Genomic DNA, 26,635 nt, shown 5'->3' on the forward strand with positions numbered 1-26,635 from the left:
TCGTCCAACGCTGCTCTAGTTTGTTGATCCCTTCCGAATAATAGGATTTGTCCAAGTCTGAAAAATAGCCATTCGTTTCTGCAATCACCTCCTCTTTTGAATAAAATCTTTTTCCCGCCAGCCATTTCTTCATATTGGGGAACAAATAGTAGTCCGAGGGAGCCAAGTCTGGAGAATAGGGGGGATGTGAAACGAGTTGGAACCCTATTTCCATTAATTTTGCGACCACAACTGCTGAGGTGTGAGCTGGTGCGTTGTAGTGATGGAAAAGGACTTTTTTGTGGGCCAATCGTGGGCGTTTTTCTTGCAGCTCGGTTTTCAAACGGTCTTGATGAATAATATGCACCTGTAATAGTTTTACCCTTTTCCAGATAGTCGATGAGGATTATTCCTTGCGAATCCCAAAAGACAGTCGCCATAATCTTTCCGGCCGAAGGAACGGTCTTCGCCTTTTTTGGCGCAGATTCCCCCTTGGCAACTCATTGTTTAGATTGTTCTTTGGTCTCAGGAGTGTAGTGATGTATCCATGTTTCATCCACAGTGACGAAACGACGCTTAAAGTCCTGCGGATTCTTCTAGAACAGCTGCAAACCGTCCTTGCAACACTTCACACGATTTCGTTTTTGGTCAAGCGTGAGCAATCGCGGCACCCATCTTGCGGATAGCTTTGTCATGTCCAAATGTTGATGCAAAATATTATGTACCCGTTCATTCGAGATGCCCACAGCACTAGCAATCTCACGCACCTTCACTCTTCTGTCATCCATCACCATATCATGGATTTTATCAATGATTTCTGGAGTAGTAACCTCAACAGGGCGTCCAGAACGTTCAGCGTCACTTATGCCAATATGGCCACTACGAAAATTTTGAAACCACTTATAAACTGTTCTAATCGAAGGTGCAGAGTCACCATAATGTTTATCAAGCTTCTCTTTAGTCTCCTGAGGCGTTTTGCCTTTCATAAAGTAGTGTTTAATCAACACACGAAATTCTTTTTCGTCCATTTTTGAAAATCACTCGACTTCCTCGATTCAAACGAATGCTAAACACAAAGAAATAGACAGATCTGGCTGAAACTTGGTGTGCGTTCTTCCAAGAGATGCTACTAACTAAACATAACCTCGATACGCGCCAGTAGTGCTATCTCTCTGACTTTGCACGGACTTTTCAAACGACCCTCGTACGTTTGCTAATCGCCTCCGTCTACATCATCTAGTAAATGGTAGTTAGACGTTAAGCCCCGCCTGAAAAAATAGGCAATTACTTTACATAATCGAGCTTGCGCTAGAATTTTTTTCCCCCCCGTTTTCTCAAAACGTATACTTCCGGTTAAAATCGAATTAGAAAAATTTTAGATGACCTCTTAAAAGAGAGAGTAGCTAATTCCGAATCACAGTAAATTTATCATTCACAACACGAGAAGAAAGAGTTTTGTGAGAATTTCGGAGTGATTATAATTCTTATTTTGGCTGTTGATGGCAGAGGGAACATTTTAATTAAAATCGGGAAGGGGGAGATTTTTTTTTTTCAGTGGGCGAAGTGCAAATTATATTTCTTCAACAGTTAATACGATTAATTTCTACCTTTCACTTTTTTCCATATTTTTTGGGTCGGCCGGGGAGGTGGGTTGATGGCTTGCATAATCACGTTTTTAATTTCTTTCTCAAAGAAAAAAAAGTTTTGAAATTAGATATTTGTTTCTCTCTCTCTCTCTTCGCTTTCATTATCAATTTTGATTAGCAATTATGCAGATTTTTAGCTGCTTCAACCTTGTTTAATGAAATCAAGAAACTTTGTAAAATTAGAAATAATTTTTTTTTTTTTTTGGAGGGGCGGCGGTGGAATTTAATATTCTATTCAACAGCTTTCTACTTTCTTTTTTTTTTTGATTCCTACAAACAGCGGTTTACGATCAAATCGTATTTGCGGAATGAGATTGATTTTCGAGGTACCTGTATAATGCTGAGTGGAGTATTATATTCGCCATCATTCAGTGCGTTTTAAAGCATTGTTAAATGAGTTGTTTTAATGCTAAGGGCGTATCTTCATTTAAAAAAGGCACTCAGAGTAGAACGGTCTTGCAAGTAGACGTTACTTGCAGACCAATTCCACTAGCTGAAACTGATGTGAGGAGTAAGCGAGATAAGGGTTTGAGCGCTCTGTGAGTAGATTGGGTGTGGATGTGCTGTAGTTAATGGGGGAAGAGAGGAGCTGATGAGGGATCGACGAACGAAATCCTGAAGGTGTATGAGGGATTTGGCCGCCAGTCTTCGAGGGAATAATCATTGTTATAATTGCTTGCTCTTTTATGTTATAGAGGGACACATTTTGGATGAACACTTAGGTGGGCCAGAAATTTACACACTAATAGGATGAAAAAAGTCCATGAACAGACAAGGCAGAAGACACAACCAACCCTTTAATGTAAAATATTACTTTGTAAACTAGCCCTGAAGATGAACTAGTCCCTGGGTCGAAAGCTCGGCAGAATAAATAAATGTATCACGACTGAAATGGCATTTACTTTTTTCATCCAATTGAAACTATGAATCAGTCACCAAATATATTGTACAACAATTACACACTAATGTTATAGCAGACATAGAGGGTCTAAATTGTTAAGCGGTGTCAGTGTACCTAATTCGCTAATGCTAATTTCGGGTGTAGAATACAACTAAAGGATTTCTAAGGAGATTTGGTGTCTTTAGGCATACCGGAAGACGTTTTTGAAATTGAGTCATTTGGAGTGGCTGGGATGGATGATGAGCCCATATTAGGCTCAGGTTCCGCGCCCATTAAGATGTTGTTAACACGATGGCATAGCTAATTGCAAGATCTAAGGTCGGAGCTGGTGTCCCAAATTGGTTTTTTTGATCAAAAAAAAAAAAGAAAAAAAAAAAGAGATTGTTGTTACTTTATCTTAAAAATGTTCTACATATTGATTTTTGTTTCATTTTGACAGGTCAAGTTAAGAAGCCAACGAATCACCCAAATTCTACATTATACTCTAATGGGGATGCCAGCACAGGTGCAGGCTCACCAAGACAGGCAGAAACTTCTTCTAGATGTTATACCATACTTACTGGAATTAGTCATACCCAGTATTAGGCCGGTAAGTTTTATTATTATTTAATTTTGATAAAGTTGCCAAGCATTGAGGTAAAATCTTAGACACACTGCGCACTCTCAAAAGCATCAATCTTGAGACTCCGTTAGAAAGCAGAAATGATAATTTTTGATATTTTGATTTGTGCGTTAGGTGAGTATACAGCTGTACACACCGAAAGAGAAGGCCGAAGTGCAGAGAGTAACCTCAGCAATGGCGGACTACAACCTCAGCTACACCCAGGAGCGCACCCAAGAGGGCAGCTACCACTATAAACTGGATCCGTAAGTGTCCCAGAAGTTACGATTACCAGTAGAGACTAGTTTTTAGATTGAGGTGAGTGGGCGGCTTTGACATCCCACTCTAGCAGGGTGAGCTCTAGAGCAAAGCCCCTGCAATCCACCACTCTTGGAGCTTTTAACTGTATTAGTAGTTGCCTCGGCTAGGGGAAATGGAGGAAGAGAGAGGACCTACCTCTCTAGGTTATGACGAACAAGCCGTGGATCTTGACTCGAACCGGTTTCCTGTGCCGTCTCAACCTCCTGGTCTTTGTGTTTTCACCAGAAATAGAGGTCCGCTGAGTACGGAAAAAAGTTAGCAAAATATTACTTAAAAATCATCTCTTTTTTTTGAAACTTTTCCCCGGGAAAGTTGGTTTTTCATGGAGTTTTTTGGAGGATTGTTTCTTTTAACACTCCCCTAACAATGCATTTAAGTAAAGATCCGCCGCGCATGGAATGTCTATAATACGAGTATTAAAAACGGTAGAGTGTCAAATTTGAAGAAGCATGTAATGCGCAGGAGCGACTTTTCTACGTTTTGTTTTTTTTTACATATTTTTCGAAAATTGTCCTATTCGATTATTTACTGAATTTGTAATTCCACTTGTTTATGTAATAATTACTTTTATTTGATCCAATTTTTACAGAACAATTAATTTTTGGGTGTTACGATGGCGATTGATTTAACTTGCAAACTTGCTTCCGAATTTGACGGTGGCGCCGTTTTATGGTGAGTAATGTACCTAAGATTACTTATCGTGCTTAGAAGTTCAAGTGACTTGACGTACATAGATTATGTATAAAGTAAATCGGAGTATAAATATCGATTAAAATTGAAATGAGTGGAGTAAAAGAAAATCTTGCGCCCCCCCTGTGACTTAGCGGAAGAGCCGAGCCCCTTGTTTAATTGGCTGTAATCGTTAGATTGCAACATAAGACCTCTGGGGACTTTGAGACCAGAGGAAATGTTAGTAAAAATCGAATGGTAGGTAAACTCTGAAGCTTTTCAAAAAGCTGACTTTCCTGTTGGGGTCAGCACAATGAGCTCACTTCGGGATCTAAGGCCGATTTAATCTGTTGCCGATACATACCGGGTTTTTGTTTGCTGGTGCTGCTTGCAGCTGGCCACATTATTGTTACCTGAACTAGCAGCGTTAAAAGGAAATTGTCTGAAGTTATTATAATTAATCAAGTGAAATCAGATTTTCCTTTTTTTTTCATTTTTCCATTTAGTGACATTGAGGAAGTGGGTCTGTTCGGTGAACGAGAAAGGTCCAGAATTTTCTCCTACACTGGAAAACAGATGATATCCAGGGAAGTAGAAGCTGAAAAAATTAGACGTATGGCTGCTAAAACTAACACTGCAGCGCCTGCAAAGGAGAGCGGCGATTTGGAGAAAAAAGGTTAACAATATTAGATTTTTTTTGACACAGAGTAGATTCTCTGTGAGCTGATGCTTAAGCAACAATTTATATTTAAAAAAAACAACATAATTTTTGTTTTCAGATAAAAAAAGTGAGCTTTCGGCCGGCAAGAAACCTAGTAAAGGTCAAGAATCTGAGAGGGTGCCTAGTCATCTACAGAAATTAACACCGAAAGCGCTAAAAGTACAGGCTAATGTGGTAAGTAGGTTTCTCTTTCTGTCTGTAGAAGTCTATTTGACTGTTACACTATTTCTAACATGAATATATAGTTTTCATGACCGCAAATTGTTAAACTTAGGATCGAAGATTTGCGAGGAATCGGTCAAATAAAACAACTTGTCTTTTTGCCAACGTTTCGACAAATATATTATCTTCTTCAGGGCCTGGATATTACAAATACAAAACAATTTACAGAGTCAGTAACATAGAAAAAACAGTAAAAATCAGTAATACAAAAATAAACAGTAAAATACACTAAATTCTTTATAATTATTGAAACTTACGTGGCTCTGCGGGTTGGTTGAGTTACAGAAAACTAAGAGCCAGAAATGGAGAAGCAGGAATATATATATAGATATAGCGGGACTTACACGGGGATTTTGGTAATTACCATTGGACAGATACAATAGACTAATTACAACAAAAGAGTAAATACAATAAATATTGGGAAATTTCTTTAAACAACAAAAACCGTTAAACCCAAAACACAGGAGAAACCAAATAACCCTTCTGAACTAAATAACAAATAACCAAAAGATTTGAAGTAAATTTAAGAAAATCCAGCAATAATTATGTACAAAATTTGGATATCTATTTATTTTTTAATGACAAAATTGTAGCAGTTGGCCAAATTCGACGTGTCTGTTCTAAAGTTAACTGTGTTGTTCTGTTTTACTATGTGGCACATTTCAAGAAAATTTCGCTTATACTGGTTTTCTTCCCTATCGAGTACGGTCACATTCTGAAAGTCAAAATTGTGTTTATTGTCAATGTGGTGTCTAAGTAGCGCGGTGGAATTGTCGCCTTTTTTTGTCTTACAATCATACTGATGCTGGTATACCCTTGCCTTGAGATACTGACTTGTCTGGCCTATATGTCACAATCCTGGCAATTTATTTTGTAAATTATGTTAGATAGTTTGTCTGTTTGAATTTTGCTCTTTGTTTTGGTGAAAAATTGTTTAATGATTTACTATTTCTAACACCACTACCACCATTAGAACAATAGAACTTCTTAGAATGAAAGGCTGTGAGGTGGCCAAAGTATTCAATGTGCGAGAGAGAGAGAGAGAGAGAGAGAGAGTTCCAAGAATAAGGTTGGAAGACTCTGTGCAGAAGGTTATGGAAGGATAATAAAGAGGATTTTATTATTAAAAATCACAAAAAGTGAAAAAGTAAAGTAATCGCCTATTTTTTCAGGCGCGGCTTAGCGTCCAACTATCATTTACTAGGTGTCGTAGACGGAGGCGACTAGCAAACGCAATTTACTATTTCTCATTTAAGCATTAAATAAAAAAAAATCCAAGGCATAGAGACCGGGAATCGAACCCAGTACCTCAATACATATTAGCTTTGCAGGTCTCGCCTCTTAACCCGCTCGGCTACCGTGGCGCCTATTAAAAATCACAATTTGCGCATTTTTTTCCTGTGAAAAGTAAATTCAGAAATTTGGATCGCCAAACTTCCTTATACTAGGAGTAAGAAAAAGTAAAAATGGAGTAAAAAAAAAACTTTAGGGAAGGAATTATTATAAAACATCAATATGGCCACCCTTACTTGCCGACCATTACAAGCTTGTAATAAGTTTTGATGCTCTTAATTTCGTTTGGAGGTGAGCCTCTTAAAGGATAACTGTTGTGATTCTTTAATCCCCAGCTAACTACTTAAGTCCTCTGAGTGGAATCCTTGGGCCGTTATGCCCTTAATGTACTTGCCAGCGCCACTAATCCTTTTTCTCAATTAATAACAATTAGGGCTTGCTTATCTATTTAGTTGGGGCCCGAGCTTTCTGATGCTCTCTCTTTTTTTCTCCAAAATGGAGCTTTTTCTCCTCTCTTTTAATCTTATCTCTTTTTTACAATTTAATTTTTTATTTATTTTTTAAATTAAGCTTTAATTAATTAGATCATTCTTTTGCCACTGAAGTAAATATTGTTCATATCCCATTTTTTGTTGTTAAGTGTTTTTCAAATCGACAAAGAGTAAATTTATTCCAAATTGTATTGCAAGTATTTGTAAGTATCGAAATCAGCTTTCATGAAATCGGCTACATTGATTTTTCTAAAAACTTGGCATGTTCATTACAAACTCATACACTTCTGTAGGCAGTAGCATATCAGTGTATTAAGTGGCCTCATTTCCTGTTCGATTTTAATACGAATCAAATGTAGCTTCAAAATTCATAATTTAGAAAAAAAAAAACACTGTGGCTGTGTCATGGAGACGGCCGTGTGTTGTACGTGAATACGTTTAAGTAACGGGTTATATTTTTTATATAAAATATTTTTATTTATGTATTTAGGATGAAATCAAGGAAACAAATAATTACTGTGTTACATTATAACTTTATTAATTATAGGTCTGTGATACGAAAAAGTACGACACAAATGGCAATCAAGATAGATCGAGATTTCTGGTAAACGTTAACTTAACATATGTCCGAATGGATTGTTGACAAACGTCGTAGTGAAACGTGCACTAGCTGCTGCCCCTGTGTGTCTTCATAATCGACGATCGAACACAATCTATGCCTATACTACAGTCCGTTGTCGATGTAGAAGCGATTTCATCACCCACTTGCATAATTTCAACCGCCCCAGCTGCAGATGTACTGTGACACCGTCGCGTTGACCCGCTCGGCCGTATTCATTCTTTTACGTTCCTAGGCACAGCTTGACTCGGTCATATTGGTGTTTTATTATTACCATTCGATTGTTCTTGAGAAGCCCTTTCCAACCGTACACGATCACTGTATTTGGTTTTGGCTTTTCGACGCATGTAGGCCGACATTATATATTTTTGATAATATTTTTTTATTCTAACATCTTATTCAATGTCACGATTTTACACTAATGTTTTATATGCAATCGATAGAGTGTGACGACATCTAGCGATTAAAACTTAAACGAACATCGTAGCTTCGTCCGAGTCAAAAGTTCATGCTAATTGCAAATCTCGATACGCAGCAAAATGGCGGCGCTTCCCCCTACACCGCGCGCGATGCGTCACAGTCCTCGCTTATCGTAATGAATTCTCTGATCCTTTAGCTATCCAGTGGTCTAATTTAATTTTGAATTGAGATTCGAAACTATAATTCCAAACTGTATCATTTTGTTATCATTAGGTTTTTTGGATTGCCTCCGTACGATAGCAAATTTAAAGACGCAATAAAATAGATTTTAAAGCTTAATTTATTTACTGAATATAATTTTCTTTTTAATTGGAAATTTAGAGGTTTTTAAAATAGAGAGATAAGTTGGCTGGTGTGAAAAGTTGGTGTATTTGTTATTTAGGAAACTGTTAGCCAAGCATAGAGGGTTAGTCGAGTAACAATTGTATAAAACGGAAGCTAGTTTAACGGCGGCAGTGCTGTTTGTAGAGGGAGGAATAAAGGTTTTTGTAGCTGTCCGGCGGGTGTAATTAACTTGAACAGTTAATCATGAGCGCTAAGTGCCCGGCCATTAGGAACAGCTTTCGGCCGCCTCTAGTTCGGTTATATATGGTCCTACATCCTCTTAGAAGCTGGACGCTGTGTTAGACTCAGAATTCTCTCTCTCTGGCAGTAGCTAAGAAGTAACGACTGCTTCACCAGGGGTTTAGTCCCACTGCTAAATACTCCTAACCAAACATGTTATTATTGTTAAGAGAACGACCTCTTTATTTCTTCTTATAGTTTAAGTACATCTAAGTTACAGTGAAACAAATGTTAGCAGCATTGTTGTAGCCAGCTGAAAACCTACACAACCACTTTCTAGGCTGTGACTTTGTATTTGTTCTCATCAGGACTATACCTAAGGACCTATACTTTGTAGGGAGTCCAAAGTCTAGACTCTAAATACTGCTATTAATAAGGGAAGAACACGTATGACAGGGGAAAAAAAAATGTTCTAAAGGGATATCTTTAGCTAAAGTATGCATTTACTCCTCAAGAACCCTTAAATTGCCGAAGAGAAACATTTCAAGTAAGAAAGTTCAGAATTGAGGGGACTAGTCTAATGCGAGTTTCAAGAAAAATGGTTAAAGCTATTTCGGAGAAAATCTAGAAAGACTGAAAACTTGTAATAATAAAGGGTACACTTCCGGAATAATATTGAGCAAAAAATAAGCTCCGGTGGTGATCGCAGTTGAGCATGTGTAAGCCCCCCATAAAACGCACGATAAATCGGCAAATGAATTACTGTTCATTATTTTTGGTGACTGAATCATAGTTTCAATAGGATGAAAAATTAATACCAGTTTCAGTCTTGATAAACAGTATTATGCCGAGCTTTCGACCTAGGGACTAGGTCCATCTTCAGGGCTAATTTACAATATACTGTACACAGGATGATCACATTTAGTCAATGAACAGACAAGACAGAAGACACACCAACACTCTAATGATGTAGAACAGTTTTTCATCCTATCGGCCAATGAATTTACGTTTAAAGATTTTTTTTCACCCTGCATTTTTTAGCAAAAGATTCAAGCCTTTTATTCAGTGTGATAGCGATAGGACCAGTTTCATTCAAAAAATTAGCCCTTCTGCAGCGGGGATCTCCCCCTCTCAAATCTCTCCCCTTCATCGAATTTCTCGGGTAAAATGTTTCAAGTAGAAACATTGCCAATTTATTACAAATCACTATGCAGAGTTTAAGGAAATCCACCACATCACGAAATACTGGAAAAATCTGTGGCACTTCCGATAAGTTGAAATTTTGGAAATTCAGCCTCCCATTTTATTATTACACTAGAGGCAAGAAAGGGCAATGTACAGATATCTAGAGGGGAACCTAACCACTCAATCTGCTCCATTAAAATACCTACTCTGACAAGTAGAATGGGAAAGAGAAGCAAGAAGTAACATCATCCTCCGAACCTTAGTGCACCTCCATTGACGGATATTATTCTTGCTTTCTGTTCTTGAGGTGCTCTCTATTTTCTATTTAGTTGATCTTTTATAGCTACTTATTATTTTTTTATCTCTGCTCCAGTGAGATCTAGAAATAGTCGCATTTCTATTGTGTAAATGTTTAGAAAAACGACCATAACATACGTCTTACATTATTCAATATGGATCTTCCATTAAAGAAAAGCAATATTCTTTTTATTGATATACAATTTTATTTTCTTTTTTTATAGCCTATAGTAATGTTTCGTTTTAATGCAAGATTGGTCAATGAATTCTGTAAAAATGGTTTCTAATCCTATGGTTTTATTCATTATTTATAGTTTTCTTAATAAATGTTAATATTTTATTGCACTAGAGTATTCAGAAGTCATAATGACTCATAGTAATCCGGTTGTTTTTGATGTAGTCATTAGCGTAGCGTGATTATTCCATATGGATAGGCTGAGCAGTGATGAGACACCATTTTGCAGTAAAACTTCTCCTAATCGCTGAAGAGCGTTCCTTCAGTTAATGAGATATAACAAGTTGAATTTTCGTAGTTTTCAAAACCAGTCAAATTTCAAACCTTTATATCTCTCGTTGTATTGTTCCGAATACAATTCTCTCTTTACAAAATGTTGAGAAAACAAAGCACTGTAACAGACATAAGTGGCAGTGTTTTAGTGATAATAGTTAATGAGATATAGCAGGTTAAATTTTCGTGGTTTTCAAGACGCATCAAAGTTCAAACCTATATATCTCCCGTTGTATTGTTCCGAATACCTTTCTCTCTTTACCAAAATGTAGAGAAAACAAGGCACTATAACTGGCATAAGTGGCATTGTTTTAGTGATAATAGAGAATGAGATATGGGAGGTTTAATTTTCGTGGTTTTCAAAACTCTTCAAATATCAAACCTTTATATCTCACGTTGTATTATTCAGAATACAATGCTCTCTTTACCAAAATGTAGAGAAAACAAGGCACTATAACTGACAAAAGTGGCAATGTTTTAGTGATAATAGTTAATGAGATATAGCAGGTTAAATTTTCGTAATTTTCAAGACGCTTCAAATTTCAAACCTTTATATCTCACGTTGTATTATTCAGAATACCATGCACTCTTTACCAAAATGTAGAGAAAACAATTCACTATAACTGACATAAGTGGCAATGTTTTAGTGATAATAGTTAATGAGATATGGCAGGTTAAATTTTCGTGGTTTTCAAGACGCTTCAAATTTCAAACCTTTATATCTCACGTTGTATTATTCAGAATACAATGCTTTCTTTACCAAAATGTAGAGAAAACTAGGCACTATAACAGACATTAGTGGCTGTGTTTTAGTGATAATAGTTAATGAGATATGGCAGGTTTAATTTTCGTGGTTTTCAAGACGCTTCAAATTTCAAACCTTTATATCTCCTGTTTTATTATTCAGAATACAATGCTTTCTTAACCAAAATGTAGAGAAAACATAGCACTATAACTGCTATAAGTGGCAATGTTTTAGTGATAGTAGTTAATGAGATATAGCGGATTAAATTTTTTGGTTTTCATAACCCTTCAAATTTCAAACCTTTATATCTCCGGTTTTATTGTTTAGAATACAGTGCTCTCTTTACCAAAATGTAGAGCAAACCAGGCACTATAACTGCTATAAGGGGTAATGTTTTAGTGATAGTAGTTAATGAGATATAGCGGATTAAATTTTCGTGGTTTTCATAACCCTTCAAATTTCAAACCTTTATATCTCCGGTTTTATTGTTTAGAATACAGTGCTCTCTTTACCAAAATGTAGAGAAAACCAGGCACTATAACTGCTATAAGGGGCAATGTTTTAGTGATAGTAGTTAATGAGATATAGCGGATTAAATTTTTTGGTTTTCATAACCCTTCAAATTTCAAACCTTTATATCTCCCGTTTTATTGTTTAGAATACAGTGCTCTCTTTACCAAAATATAGAGAAAACCAGGCACTATAACTGCTATAAGGGGCAATGTTTTAGTGATAGTAGTTAATGAGATATAGCGGATTAAATTTTTTGGTTTTCATAACCCTTCAAATTTCAAACCTTTATATCTCCCGTTTTATTGTTTAGAATACAGTGCTCTCTTTACCAAAATGTAGAGAAAACCAGGCACTATAACTGACATAAGTGGTAGTCTTTTAGTGATAATAGTTAAAGAGATATAGCAGGTTTAATTTTCGTGGTTTAAAAACGCTTCAAATTTCAAACCTTTATATCTCGTTTTGTATTATTTAGAATACAATGCTTTCTTTATCAAAATGTAGAGAAAACAAAGCACTATAACTGTCATAAATGGCAATGTTTTAGTGATAATAGTTAATGAGATATGGCAGGTTAAATTTTCGTGGTTTTCAAGACGCTTCAAATTTCAAACCTTTATATCTCCCGTTGTATTATTCAGAATACCATGCTCTCTTTACCAAAAGGTAGAGAAAACAATTCACTATAACTGACATAGTGGCAATGTTTTAGTGATAACAGGTTATGAGATATAGCAGGTTAAATTTTCGTGGTTTTCAAAACGTTTCAAATTTCAAACCTTTATATCTCTTGTTGTATTATTCAGAATACAATGCTTTCTTTACCAAAATTTAGTGAGAACAATTCACTATAACTGACATAAGTGGCAATGTTTTAGTGATAATAGTTAAAGAGATATAGCAGGTCAAATTTTCATGGTTTAAAAACGCTTCAAATTTCAAACCTTTATATCTCGTTTTGTATTATTCAGAATACAATGCTTTCTTTATCAAAATGTAGAGAAAACATAGCACTATAACTGCTATAAGGGGCAATGTTTTAGTGATAGTAGTTAATGAGATATAGCGGATTAAATTTTTTGGTTTTCATAACCCTTCAAATTTCAAACCTTTATATCTCCCGTTTTATTGTTTAGAATACAGTGCTCTCTTTACCAAAATGTAGAGAAAACCAGGCACTATAACTGACATAAGTGGTAGTCTTTTAGTGATAATAGTTAAAGAGATATAGTAGGTTAAATTTTCGTGGTTTTTAAAACTCATCAAATTTCAAACCTTTATATCTCCGGTTTTATTGTTTAGAATACAGTGCTCTCTTTACCAAAATGTAGAGAAAACCAGGCACTATAACTGCTATAAGGGGCAATGTTTTAGTGATAGTAGTTAATGAGATATAGCGGATTAAATTTTTTGGTTTTCATAACCCTTCAAATTTCAAACCTTTATATCTCCCGTTTTATTGTTTAGAATACAGTGCTCTCTTTACCAAAATGTAGAGAAAACCAGGCACTATAACTGCTATAAGGGGCAATGTTTTAGTGATAGTAGTTAATGAGATATAGCGGATTAAATTTTTTGGTTTTCATAACCCTTCAAATTTCAAACCTTTATATCTCCCGTTTTATTGTTTAGAATACAGTGCTCTCTTTACCAAAATGTAGAGAAAACCAGGCACTATAACTGACATAAGTGGTAGTCTTTTAGTGATAATAGTTAAAGAGATATAGCAGGTTTAATTTTCGTGGTTTAAAAACGCTTCAAATTTCAAACCTTTATATCTCGTTTTGTATTATTTAGAATACAATGCTTTCTTTATCAAAATGTAGAGAAAACAAAGCACTATAACTGTCATAAATGGCAATGTTTTAGTGATAATAGTTAATGAGATATGGCAGGTTAAATTTTCGTGGTTTTCAAGACGCTTCAAATTTCAAACCTTTATATCTCCCGTTGTATTATTCAGAATACCATGCTCTCTTTACCAAAAGGTAGAGAAAACAATTCACTATAACTGACATAGTGGCAATGTTTTAGTGATAACAGGTTATGAGATATAGCAGGTTAAATTTTCGTGGTTTTCAAAACGTTTCAAATTTCAAACCTTTATATCTCTTGTTGTATTATTCAGAATACAATGCTTTCTTTACCAAAATTTAGTGAGAACAATTCACTATAACTGACATAAGTGGCAATGTTTTAGTGATAATAGTTAAAGAGATATAGCAGGTCAAATTTTCATGGTTTAAAAACGCTTCAAATTTCAAACCTTTATATCTCGTTTTGTATTATTCAGAATACAATGCTTTCTTTATCAAAATGTAGAGAAAACATAGCACTATAACTGCTATAAGGGGCAATGTTTTAGTGATAGTAGTTAATGAGATATAGCGGATTAAATTTTTTGGTTTTCATAACCCTTCAAATTTCAAACCTTCATATCTCCCGTTTTATTGTTTAGAATACAGTGCTCTCTTTACCAAAATGTAGAGAAAACCAGGCACTATAACTGACATAAGTGGTAGTCTTTTAGTGATAATAGTTAAAGAGATATAGTAGGTTAAATTTTCGTGGTTTTTAAAACTCATCAAATTTCAAACCTTTATATCACCCATTGTATTATTCAGAATACAATGCTCTCTTTACCAAAATGTAGAGAAAACTAGGCACTATAATAGACATTAGTGGCTGTGTTTTAGTTATAATAGTTAATGAGATATGGCAAGTTTAATTTTCATGGTTTTCAAGACGCTTCAAATTTCAAACCTTTATATCTCCCGTTGTATTGTTCCGAATACCATGCTCTCTTTACGAAAACATAGAGAAAACAAGGCACTATAACAGATATAAGTGGCAGTGTTTTAGTGATAATAGTGAATGAGATATGGCAGGTTTAATTTTCGTGGTTTTCAAGACGCTTCAAATTTCAAACCTTTATATCTCCCGTTGTATTATTCAGAATACATTGCTCTCTTTACCAAAATGTAGAGAAAACAATTGACTATAAATGACATAAGTGGCAATGTTTTAGTGATAATAGATAATGAGTGATTGCAGGTCAAATTTTCGTGGTTTTCAATACGTTTCAAATTTCAAACCTTTATATCTCTGGTGTTATTATTCAGAAAACAATGCTCTCTTTACCAAAATGTAGAGGAAACCAGGCACTATAACTGACATAAGTGGTAGTCTTTTAGTGATAATAGTTAAAGAGATATAGTAGGTTAAATTTTCGTGGTTTTCAAGACGCTTCAAATTTCAAACCTTTATATCTCACGTTGTATTATTCAGAATACAATGCTCTCTTTACCAAAATGTAGAGAAAACAATTCACTATAACTGACATAAGTGGCAATGTTTTAGTGATAATAGGTTATGAGATATAGCAGGTCAAATTTTCGTGGTTTTCAAAACGATTCAAATTTCAAACCTTTATATCTCTTGTTGTATTATTCAGAATACAATGCTTTCTTTACCAAAATGTAGAGAAAACTAGGCACTATAACAGACATTAGTGGCTGTGTTTTAGTGATAATAGTTAATGAGATATGGCAGGTTTAATTTTCGTGGTTTTCAAGACGCTTCAAATTTCAAACCTTTATATCTCCTGTTTTATTATTCAGAATACAATGCTTTCTTAACCAAAATGTAGAGAAAACATAGCACTATAACTGCTATAAGTGGCAATGTTTTAGTGATAGTAGTTAATGAGATATAGCGGATTAAATTTTTTGGTTTTCATAACCCTTCAAATTTCAAACCTTTATATCTCCGGTTTTATTGTTTAGAATACAGTGCTCTCTTTACCAAAATGTAGAGAAAACCAGGCACTATAACTGCTATAAGGGGTAATGTTTTAGTGATAGTAGTTAATGAGATATAGCGGATTAAATTTTCGTGGTTTTCATAACCCTTCAAATTTCAAACCTTTATATCTCCGGTTTTATTGTTTAGAATACAGTGCTCTCTTTACCAAAATGTAGAGAAAACCAGGCACTATAACTGCTATAAGGGGCAATGTTTTAGTGATAGTAGTTAATGAGATATAGCGGATTAAATTTTTTGGTTTTCATAACCCTTCAAATTTCAAACCTTTATATCTCCCGTTTTATTGTTTAGAATACAGTGCTCTCTTTACCAAAATGTAGAGAAAACCAGGCACTATAACTGACATAAGTGGTAGTCTTTTAGTGATAATAGTTAAAGAGATATAGCAGGTTTAATTTTCGTGGTTTAAAAACGCTTCAAATTTCAAACCTTTATATCTCGTTTTGTATTATTTAGAATACAATGCTTTCTTTATCAAAATGTAGAGAAAACAAAGCACTATAACTGTCATAAATGGCAATGTTTTAGTGATAATAGTTAATGAGATATGGCAGGTTAAATTTTCGTGGTTTTCAAGACGCTTCAAATTTCAAACCTTTATATCTCCCGTTGTATTATTCAGAATACCATGCTCTCTTTACCAAAAGGTAGAGAAAACAATTCACTATAACTGACATAGTGGCAACGTTTTAGTGATAACAGGTTATGAGATATAGCAGGTTAAATTTTCGTGGTTTTCAAAACGTTTCAAATTTCAAACCTTTATATCTCTTGTTGTATTATTCAGAATACAATGCTTTCTTTACCAAAATTTAGTGAGAACAATTCACTATAACTGACATAAGTGGCAATGTTTTAGTGATAATAGTTAAAGAGATATAGCAGGTCAAATTTTCATGGTTTAAAAACGCTTCAAATTTCAAACCTTTATATCTCGTTTTGTATTATTCAGAATACAATGCTCTCTTTACCAAAATGTAGAGACAACTAGGCACTATAATAGACATTAGTGGCTGTGTTTTAGTTATAATAGTTAATGAGATATGGCAAGTTTAATTTTCATGGTTTTCAAGACGCTTCAAATTTCAAACCTTTATATCTCCCGTTGTATTGTTCCGAATACCATGCTCTCTTTACGAAAACATAGAGAAAACAAGGCACTATAACAGATATAAGTGGCAGTGTTTTAGTGATAATAGTGAATGAGATATGGCAGGTTTAATTTTCGTGGTTTTCAAGACGCTTCAAATTTCAAACCTTTATATCTCCCGTTGTATTATTCAGAATACCTTGCTCTCTTTACCAAAATGTAGAGAAAACAATTGACTATAAATGACATAAGTGGCAATGTTTTAGTGATAATAGTTAATGAGTGATTGCAGGTCAAATTTTCGTGGTTTTCAATACGTTTCAAATTTCAAACCTTTATATCTCCGGTGTTATTATTCAGAAAACAATGCTCTCTTTACCAAAATGTAGAGGAAACCAGGCACTATAACTGACATAAGTGGTAGTCTTTTAGTGATAATAGTTAAAGAGATATAGTAGGTTAAATTTTCGTGGTTTTCAAAACTTTTCAAATATCATATCCAAACCTTCATATCTCCCATCGTATTATTCAGAATACAATGCTCTCTTTACCTAAATGTAGAGAAAACAAGGCACTATAACTGTCATAAATGGCAATGTTTTAGTGATAATAGTTAATGAGATATGGCAGGTTAAATTTTCGTGGTTTTCAAGACGCTTCAAATTTCAAACCTTTATATCTCCCGTTGTATTATTCAGAATACCATGCTCTGTTTACCAAAATGTAGAGAAAACAATTCACTATAACTGACATAGTGGCAATGTTTTAGTGATAACAGGTAATGAGATATAGCAGGTTAAATTTTCGTGGTTTTCAAAACGTTTCAAATTTCAAACCTTTATATCTCTTGTTGTATTATTCAGAATACAATGCTTTCTTTACCAAAATTTAGTGAGAACAATTCACTATAACTGCTATAAGGGGTAATGTTTTAGTGATAGTAGTTAATGAGATATAGCGGATTAAATTTTCGTGGTTTTCATAACCCTTCAAATTTCAAACCTTTATATCTCCGGTTTTATTGTTTAGAATACAGTGCTCTCTTTACCAAAATGTAGAGAAAACCAGGCACTATAACTGCTATAAGGGGCAATGTTTTAGTGATAGTAGTTAATGAGATATAGCGGATTAAATTTTTTGGTTTTCATAACCCTTCAAATTTCAAATTTTTATATCTCCCGTTTTATTGTTTAGAATACAGTGCTCTCTTTACCAAAATGTAGAGAAAACTAGGCACTATAACTGCTATAAGGGGCAATGTTTTAGTGATAGTAGTTAATGAGATATAGCGGATTAAATTTTTTGGTTTTCATAACCCTTCAAATTTCAAACCTTTATATCTCCTGTTTTATTGTTTAGAATACAGTGCTCTCTTTACCAAAATGTAGAGAAAACCAGGCACTATAACTGACATAAGTGGTAGTCTTTTAGTGATAATAGTTAAAGAGATATAGCAGGTTTAATTTTCGTGGTTTAAAAACGCTTCAAATTTCAAACCTTTATATCTCGTTTTGTATTATTTAGAATACAATGCTTTCTTTATCAAAATGTAGAGAAAACAAAGCACTATAACTGTCATAAATGGCAATGTTTTAGTGATAATAGTTAATGAGATATGGCAGGTTAAATTTTCGTGGTTTTCAAGACGCTTCAAATTTCAAACCTTTATATCTCCCGTTGTATTATTCAGAATACCATGCTCTCTTTACCAAAAGGTAGAGAAAACAATTCACTATAACTGACATAGTGGCAATGTTTTAGTGATAACAGGTTATGAGATATAGCAGGTTAAATTTTCGTGGTTTTCAAAACGTTTCAAATTTCAAACCTTTATATCTCTTGTTGTATTATTCAGAATACAATGCTTTCTTTACCAAAATTTAGTGAGAACAATTCACTATAACTGACATAAGTGGCAATGTTTTAGTGATAATAGTTAAAGAGATATAGCAGGTCAAATTTTCATGGTTTAAAAACGCTTCAAATTTCAAACCTTTATATCTCGTTTTGTATTATTCAGAATACAATGCTTTCTTTATCAAAATGTAGAGAAAACATAGCACTATAACTGCTATAAGGGGCAATGTTTTAGTGATAGTAGTTAATGAGATATAGCGGATTAAATTTTTTGGTTTTCATAACCCTTCAAATTTCAAACCTTTATATCTCCCGTTTTATTGTTTAGAATACAGTGCTCTCTTTACCAAAATGTAGAGAAAACCAGGCACTATAACTGACATAAGTGGTAGTCTTTTAGTGATAATAGTTAAAGAGATATAGTAGGTTAAATTTTCGTGGTTTTTAAAACTCATCAAATTTCAAACCTTTATATCTCCCGTTGTATTGTTCCGAATACCATGCTCTCTTTACGAAAACATAGAGAAAACAAGGCACTATAACAGATATAAGTGGCAGTGTTTTAGTGATAATAGTGAATGAGATATGGCAGGTTTAATTTTCGTGGTTTTCAAGACGCTTCAAATTTCAAACCTTTATATCTCCCGTTGTATTATTCAGAATACCTTGCTCTCTTTACCAAAATGTAGAGAAAACAATTGACTATAAATGACATAAGTGGCAATGTTTTAGTGATAATAGTTAATGAGTGATTGCAGGTCAAATTTTCGTGGTTTTCAATACGTTTCAAATTTCAAACCTTTATATCTCCGGTGTTATTATTCAGAAAACAATGCTCTCTTTACCAAAATGTAGAGGAAACCAGGCACTATAACTGACATAAGTGGTAGTCTTTTAGTGATAATAGTTAAAGAGATATAGTAGGTTAAATTTTCGTGGTTTTCAAAACTTTTCAAATATCATATCCAAACCTTCATATCTCCCATCGTATTATTCAGAATACAATGCTCTCTTTACCTAAATGTAGAGAAAACAAGGCACTATAACTTTCATAAATGGCAATGTTTTAGTGATAATAGTTAATGAGATATGGCAGGTTAAATTTTCGTGGTTTTCAAGACGCTTCAAATTTCAAACCTTTATATCTCCCGTTGTATTATTCAGAATACCATGCTCTGTTTACCAAAATGTAGAGAAAACAATTCACTATAACTGACATAGTGGCAATGTTTTAGTGATAACAGGTAATGAGATATAGCAGGTTAAATTTTCGTGGTTTTCAAAACGTTTCAAATTTCAAACCTTTATATCTCTTGTTGTATTATTCAGAATACAATGCTTTCTTTACCAAAATTTAGTGAGAACAATTCACTATAACTGCTATAAGGGGTAATGTTTTAGTGATAGTAGTTAATGAGATATAGCGGATTAAATTTTCGTGGTTTTCATAACCCTTCAAATTTCAAACCTTTATATCTCCGGTTTTATTGTTTAGAATACAGTGCTCTCTTTACCAAAATGTAGAGAAAACCAGGCACTATAACTGCTATAAGGGGCAATGTTTTAGTGATAGTAGTTAATGAGATATAGCGGATTAAATTTTTTGGTTTTCATAACCCTTCAAATTTCAAATTTTTATATCTCCCGTTTTATTGTTTAGAATACAGTGCTCTCTTTACCAAAATGTAGAGAAAACTAGGCACTATAACTGCTATAAGGGGCAATGTTTTAGTGATAGTAGTTAATGAGATATAGCGGATTAAATTTTTTGGTTTTCATAACCCTTCAAATTTCAAACCTTTATATCTCTTGTTGTATTATTCAGAATACAATGCTTTCTTTACCAAAATTTAGTGAGAACAATTCACTATAACTGACATAAGTGGCAATGTTTTAGTGATAATAGTTAAAGAGATATAGCAGGTCAAATTTTCATGGTTTAAAAACGCTTCAAATTTCAAACCTTTATATCTCGTTTTGTATTATTCAGAATACAATGCTTTCTTTATCAAAATGTAGAGAAAACATAGCACTATAACTGCTATAAGGGGCAATGTTTTAGTGATAGTAGTTAATGAGATATAGCGGATTAAATTTTTTGGTTTTCATAACCCTTCAAATTTCAAACCTTTATATCTCCCGTTTTATTGTTTAGAATACAGTGCTCTCTTTACCAAAATGTAGAGAAAACCAGGCACTATAACTGACATAAGTGGTAGTCTTTTAGTGATAATAGTTAAAGAGATATAGTAGGTTAAATTTTCGTGGTTTTTAAAACTCATCAAATTTCAAACCTTTATATCACCCATTGTATTATTCAGAATACAATGCTCTCTTTACCAAAATGTAGAGAAAACTAGGCACTATAATAGACATTAGTGGCTGTGTTTTAGTTATAATAGTTAATGAGATATGGCAAGTTTAATTTTCATGGTTTTCAAGACGCTTCAAATTTCAAACCTTTATATCTCCCGTTGTATTGTTCCGAATACCATGCTCTCTTTACGAAAACATAGAGAAAACAAGGCACTATAACAGATATAAGTGGCAGTGTTTTAGTGATAATAGTGAATGAGATATGGCAGGTTTAATTTTCGTGGTTTTCAAGACGCTTCAAATTTCAAACCTTTGTATCTCCCGTTGTATTATTCAGAATACCTTGCTCTCTTTACCAAAATGTAGAGAAAACAATTGACTATAAATGACATAAGTGGCAATGTTTTAGTGATAATAGTTAATGAGTGATTGCAGGTCAAATTTTCGTGGTTTTCAATACGTTTCAAATTTCAAACCTTTATATCTCCGGTGTTATTATTCAGAAAACAATGCTCTCTTTACCAAAATGTAGAGGAAACCAGGCACTATAACTGACATAAGTGGTAGTCTTTTAGTGATAATAGTTAAAGAGATATAGTAGGTTAAATTTTCGTGGTTTTCAAAACTTTTCAAATATCAAACCTTCATATCTCCCATCGTATTGTTCAGAATACAATGCTCTCTTTACCTAAATGTAGAGAAAACAAGGCACTATAACTGTCATAAATTGCAATGTTTTAGTGATAATAGTTAATGAGATATGGCAGGTTAAATTTTCGTGGTTTTCAAGACGCTTCAAATTTCAAACCTTTATATCTCCCGTTGTATTATTCAGAATACCATGCTCTCTTTACCAAAATGTAGAGAAAACAATTCACTATAACTGACATAGTGGCAATGTTTTAGTGATAACAGGTAATGAGATATAGCAGGTTAAATTTTCGTGGTTTTCAAAACGTTTCAAATTTCAAACCTTTATATCTCTTGTTGTATTATTCAGAATACAATGCTTTCTTTACCAAAATTTAGTGAGAACAATTCACTATAACTGACATAAGTGGCAATGTTTTAGTGATAATAGTTAAAGAGATATAGCAGGTCAAATTTTCATGGTTTAAAAACGTTTCAAATTTCAAACCTTTATATCTCGTTTTGTATTATTCAGAATACAATGCTTTCTTTATCAAAATGTAGAGAAAACATAGCACTATAACTGCTATAAGGGGCAATGTTTTAGTGATAGTAGTTAATGAGATATAGCGGATTAAATTTTTTGGTTTTCATAACCCTTCAAATTTCAAACCTTTATATCTCCCGTTTTATTGTTTAGAATACAGTGCTCTCTTTACCAAAATGTAGAGAAAACCAGGCACTATTACTGACATAAGTGGTAGTCTTTTAGTGATAATAGTTAAAGAGATATAGTAGGTTAAATTTTCGTGGTTTTTAAAACTCATGAAATTTCAAACCTTTATATCACCCATTGTATTATTCAGAATACAATGCTCTCTTTACCAAAATGTAGAGAAAACTAGGCACTATAATAGACATTAGTGGCTGTGTTTTAGTTATAATAGTTAATGAGATATGGCAAGTTTAATTTTCATGGTTTTCAAGACGCTTCAAATTTCAAACCTTTATATCTCCCGTTGTATTGTTCCGAATACCATGCTCTCTTTACGAAAACATAGAGAAAACAAGGCACTATAACAGATACAAGTGGCAGTGTTTTAGTGATAATAGTGAATGAGATATGGCAGGTTTAATTTTCGTGGTTTTCAAGACGCTTCAAATTTCAAACCTTTATATCTCCCGTTGTATTCTTCAGAATACCTTGCTCACTTTACCAAAATGTAGAGAAAACAATTGACTATAAATGACATAAGTGGCAATGTTTTAGTGATAATAGTTAATGAGTTATTGCAGGTCAAATTTTCGTGGTTTTCAATATGTTTCAAATTTCAAACCTTTATATCTCCGGTGTTATTATTCAGAAAACAATGCTCTCTTTACCAAAATGTAGAGGAAACCAGGCACTATAACTGACATAAGTGGTAGTCTTTTAGTGATAATAGTTAAAGAGATATAGTAGGTTAAATTTTCGTGGTTTTCAAAACTTTTCAAATATCAAACCTTCATATCTCCCATCGTATTGTTCAGAATACAATGCTCTCTTTACCTAAATGTAGAGAAAACAAGGCACTATAACTGTCATAAATTGCAATGTTTTAGTGATAATAGTTAATGAGATATGGCAGGTTAAATTTTCGTGGTTTTCAAGACGCTTCAAATTTCAAACCTTTATATCTCCCGTTGTATTATTCAGAATACCATGCTCTCTTTACCAAAATGTAGAGAAAACAATTCACTATAACTGACATAGTGGCAATGTTTTAGTGATAACAGGTAATGAGATATAGCAGGTTAAATTTTCGTGGTTTTCAAAACGTTTCAAATTTCAAACCTTTATATCTCTTGTTGTATTATTCAGAATACAATGCTTTCTTTACCAAAATTTAGTGAGAACAATTCACTATAACTGACATAAGTGGCAATGTTTTAGTGATAATAGTTAAAGAGATATAGCAGGTCAAATTTTCATGGTTTAAAAACGTTTCAAATTTCAAACCTTTATATCTCGTTTTGTATTATTCAGAATACAATGCTTTCTTTATCAAAATGTAGAGAAAACATAGCACTATAACTGCTATAAGGGGCAATGTTTTAGTGATAGTAGTTAATGAGATATAGCGGATTAAATTTTTTGGTTTTCATAACCCTTCAAATTTCAAACCTTTATATCTCCCGTTTTATTGTTTAGAATACAGTGCTCTCTTTACCAAAATGTAGAGAAAACCAGGCACTATAACTGACATAAGTGGTAGTCTTTTAGTGATAATAGTTAAAGAGATATAGTAGGTTGAATTTTCGTGGTTTTTAAAACTCTTCAAATTTCAAACCTTTATATCACCCATTGTATTATTCAGAATACAATGCTCTCTTTACCAAAATGTAGAGAAAACTAGGCACTATAATAGACATTAGTGGCTGTGTTTTAGTTATAATAGTTAATGAGATATGGCAGGTTTAATTTTCATGGTTTTCAAGACGCTTCAAATTTCAAACCTTTATATCTCCCGTTGTATTGTTCCGAATACCATGCTCTCTTTACGAAAACATAGAGAAAACAAGGCACTATAACAGATATAATTGGCAGTGTTTTAGTGATAATAGTGAATGAGATATGGCAGGTTTAATTTTCGTGGTTTACAAGACGCTTCAAATTTCAAACCTTTATATCTCCCGTTGTATTTTTCAGAATACCTTGCTCTCTTTACCAAAATGTAGAGGAAACAATTGACTATAAATGACATAAGTGGCAATGTTTTTGTGATAATAGTTAATGAGTTATTGCAGGTCAAATTTTCGTGGTTTTCAATACGTTTCAAATTTCAAACCTTTATATCTCCGGTGTTATTATTCAGAAAACAATGCTCTCTTTACCAAAATGTAGAGGAAACCAGGCACTATAACTGACATAAGTGGTAGTCTTTTAGTGATAATAGTTAAAGAGATATAGTAGGTTAAATTTTCGTGGTTTTCAAAACTCTTCAAATATCAAACCTTCATATCTCCCATCGTATTATTCAGAATACAATGCTCTCTTTTCCTAAATGTAGAGAAAACAAGGCACTATAACTGTCATAAATGGCAATGTTTTAGTGATAATAGGGTATGAGATATAGCAGGTTAAATTTTCGTGGTTTTCAAAACGTTTCAAATTTCAAACCTTTATATCTCTTGTTGTATTATTCAGAATACAATGCTTTCTTTACCAAAATTTAGTGAGAACAATTCACTATAACTGACATAAGTGGCAATGTTTTAGTGATAATAGTTAAAGAGATATAGCAGGTCAAATTTTCGTGGTTTAAAAACGCTTCGAATTTCAAACCTTTATATCTCGTTTTGTATTATTCAGAATACAATGCTCTTTTTACCTAAATGTAGAGAAAACAAGGCACTATAACTGTCATAAATGGCAATGTTTTAGTGATAATAGGGTATGAGATATAGCAGGTTAAATTTTCGTGGTTTTCAAAACGTTTCAAATTTCAAACCTTTATATCTCTTGTTGTATTATTTAGAATACAATGCTTTCTTTACCAAAATTTAGTGAAAACAATTCACTATAACTGACATAAGTGGCAATGTTTTAGTGATAATAGTTAAAGAGATATAGCAGGTCAAATATTCGTGGTTTAAAAACGCTTCAAATTTCAAACCTTTATATCTCGTTTTGTATTATTCAGAATACAATGCTCTCTTTACCTAAATGTAGAGAAAACAAGGCACTATAACTGTCATAAATGGCAATGTTTTAGTGATAATAGGGTATGAGATATAGCAGGTTAAATTTTCGTGGTTTTCAAAACGTTTCAAATTTCAAACCTTTATATCTCTTGTTGTATTATTCAGAATACAATGCTTTCTTTACCAAAATTTAGTGAGAACAATTCACTATAACTGACATAAGTGGCAATGTTTTAGTGATAATAGTTAAAGAGATATAGCAGGTCAAATTTTCGTGGTTTTCAAAACTCTTCAAATTTCAAACCTTCATATCTCCTATCGTATTATTCAGAATACAATGCTCTCTTTACCTAAATGTAGAGAAAACAAGGCACTATGCAGTTTCACTAGGTAGTCATGGAGGAAATGTTAATCGATCCTTACTGGTTTCGTTTTCTAATCAACAAGTTAGAAATAAAGTTCTAAGTGCTGCGAAGATTCTCAGAGGTTCGGGTTTTGTTGTTCACCAGGATCTCCCCGAGGCCTTAAGAAAGAAGCGATCTAAATTTCTGTTACTAAAGAAAGAAATTTCAAGAGTAAACAACAGAGTCAGCTTGAAGATCCGCCCAAATTATTTACTTGTGGAGGGCTCTAAGTTCACTTGGTCCAACTGTGAAGGATTATGCTTTTCTGGTGAAGATGGCTCCGAAAAGCTCAACGCCCTAGTGGGAAATGATCTCTCTGGTTTTGTTATGGCGCTGAGAACCGACTCTCTTCCTATGGATTATTTCTCCAAGGTTAATTCACAAACCCCTCGCCAGCTGTCGGCCGTCACATCCTCTGCCAAGTCCGCTGCATGAGATCAACTTGCCGTCTGCGAGAAGGATTCTATTTCTGTTGTCTGTTATAACATTTCCGGTTTGAAATCAAAAATTGATAATTATCCTGTTTCTTTCTTGACTTTCATTAAAAAGTTTGATATCTTTATTTTAATTGAAACGTTTGTTTTGGAAGATTCTTTTACGTATTTCAATAATTATTTTTCAGAATTTAGGTTAGTGTGGGAGCCGGCTGTCAGGTATTCTAGTCATGGTCGAGCGAGCGGCGGTAAGTTGTGTGGAGTGAGGCGATCTATTAATAATGTAGATTTGTTTTCTTCAATGGGACACCCTGTCATTGGTATGCGATATAACGAGATTAGTTGTTCCTTATTTCCGGTTTATTTACATGGCAGCCGTTGGAATGATGACTTCATATCTCTTTGTGAATTTTTGGGATCAGGTACTATTGGGAAAGTAATTCTGTTAGGAGATTTTAATGCCAGGATTGGCTGTTCACAGGATCTCCCCGAGGAAATAGCTCCCAGTAATCCCAATTGTTTACCAGTCAGAAAGTCTAAAGATGTTATTATAAACGCGAATGGTTCTAAATTTTTAGATTGGTGCAATGAGAATGACCTGATAATTTTAAATGGGCGTTTTTATCCTGAGGATGTAGAAGGAGAGTTCACTTTTGTAGGTCCCATGGGGAGCTCGGTGATTGACTTCTGCTGTGTTCCA

The 26,635-nt window shown here is 33.7% G+C and overlaps 1 protein-coding gene across 4 annotated transcripts in view; it reads left to right on the forward strand.

Moving 5' to 3' along the window:
- Positions 1–26,635, forward strand: part of cutlet (chromosome transmission fidelity protein 18 homolog) — a 70,944-nt gene that overhangs the window by 20,308 nt on the left and 24,001 nt on the right. For 2 of the 4 annotated variants that reach the window (XM_074136032.1, XM_074136033.1), the window contains exons 15-18: positions 2,966–3,115; positions 3,263–3,393; positions 4,624–4,793; positions 4,897–5,012. In XM_074136032.1, the coding sequence (XP_073992133.1) occupies positions 2,966–3,115; positions 3,263–3,393; positions 4,624–4,793; positions 4,897–5,012 (567 nt within the window). Of the gene's footprint in view, positions 1–2,965; positions 3,116–3,262; positions 3,394–4,037; positions 4,121–4,623; positions 4,794–4,894; positions 5,013–26,635 lie in introns of those variants that run through there. The other 2 variants (XR_012460861.1, XM_074136034.1) reach the window with 2 other exon arrangements.

This window comes from Rhodnius prolixus, unplaced genomic scaffold (assembly GCF_049639745.1).
Source record: "Rhodnius prolixus isolate KJV_2025 unplaced genomic scaffold, Rpr scaffold_5, whole genome shotgun sequence".
Lineage (NCBI taxonomy): Eukaryota > Metazoa > Arthropoda > Insecta > Hemiptera > Reduviidae > Rhodnius > Rhodnius prolixus.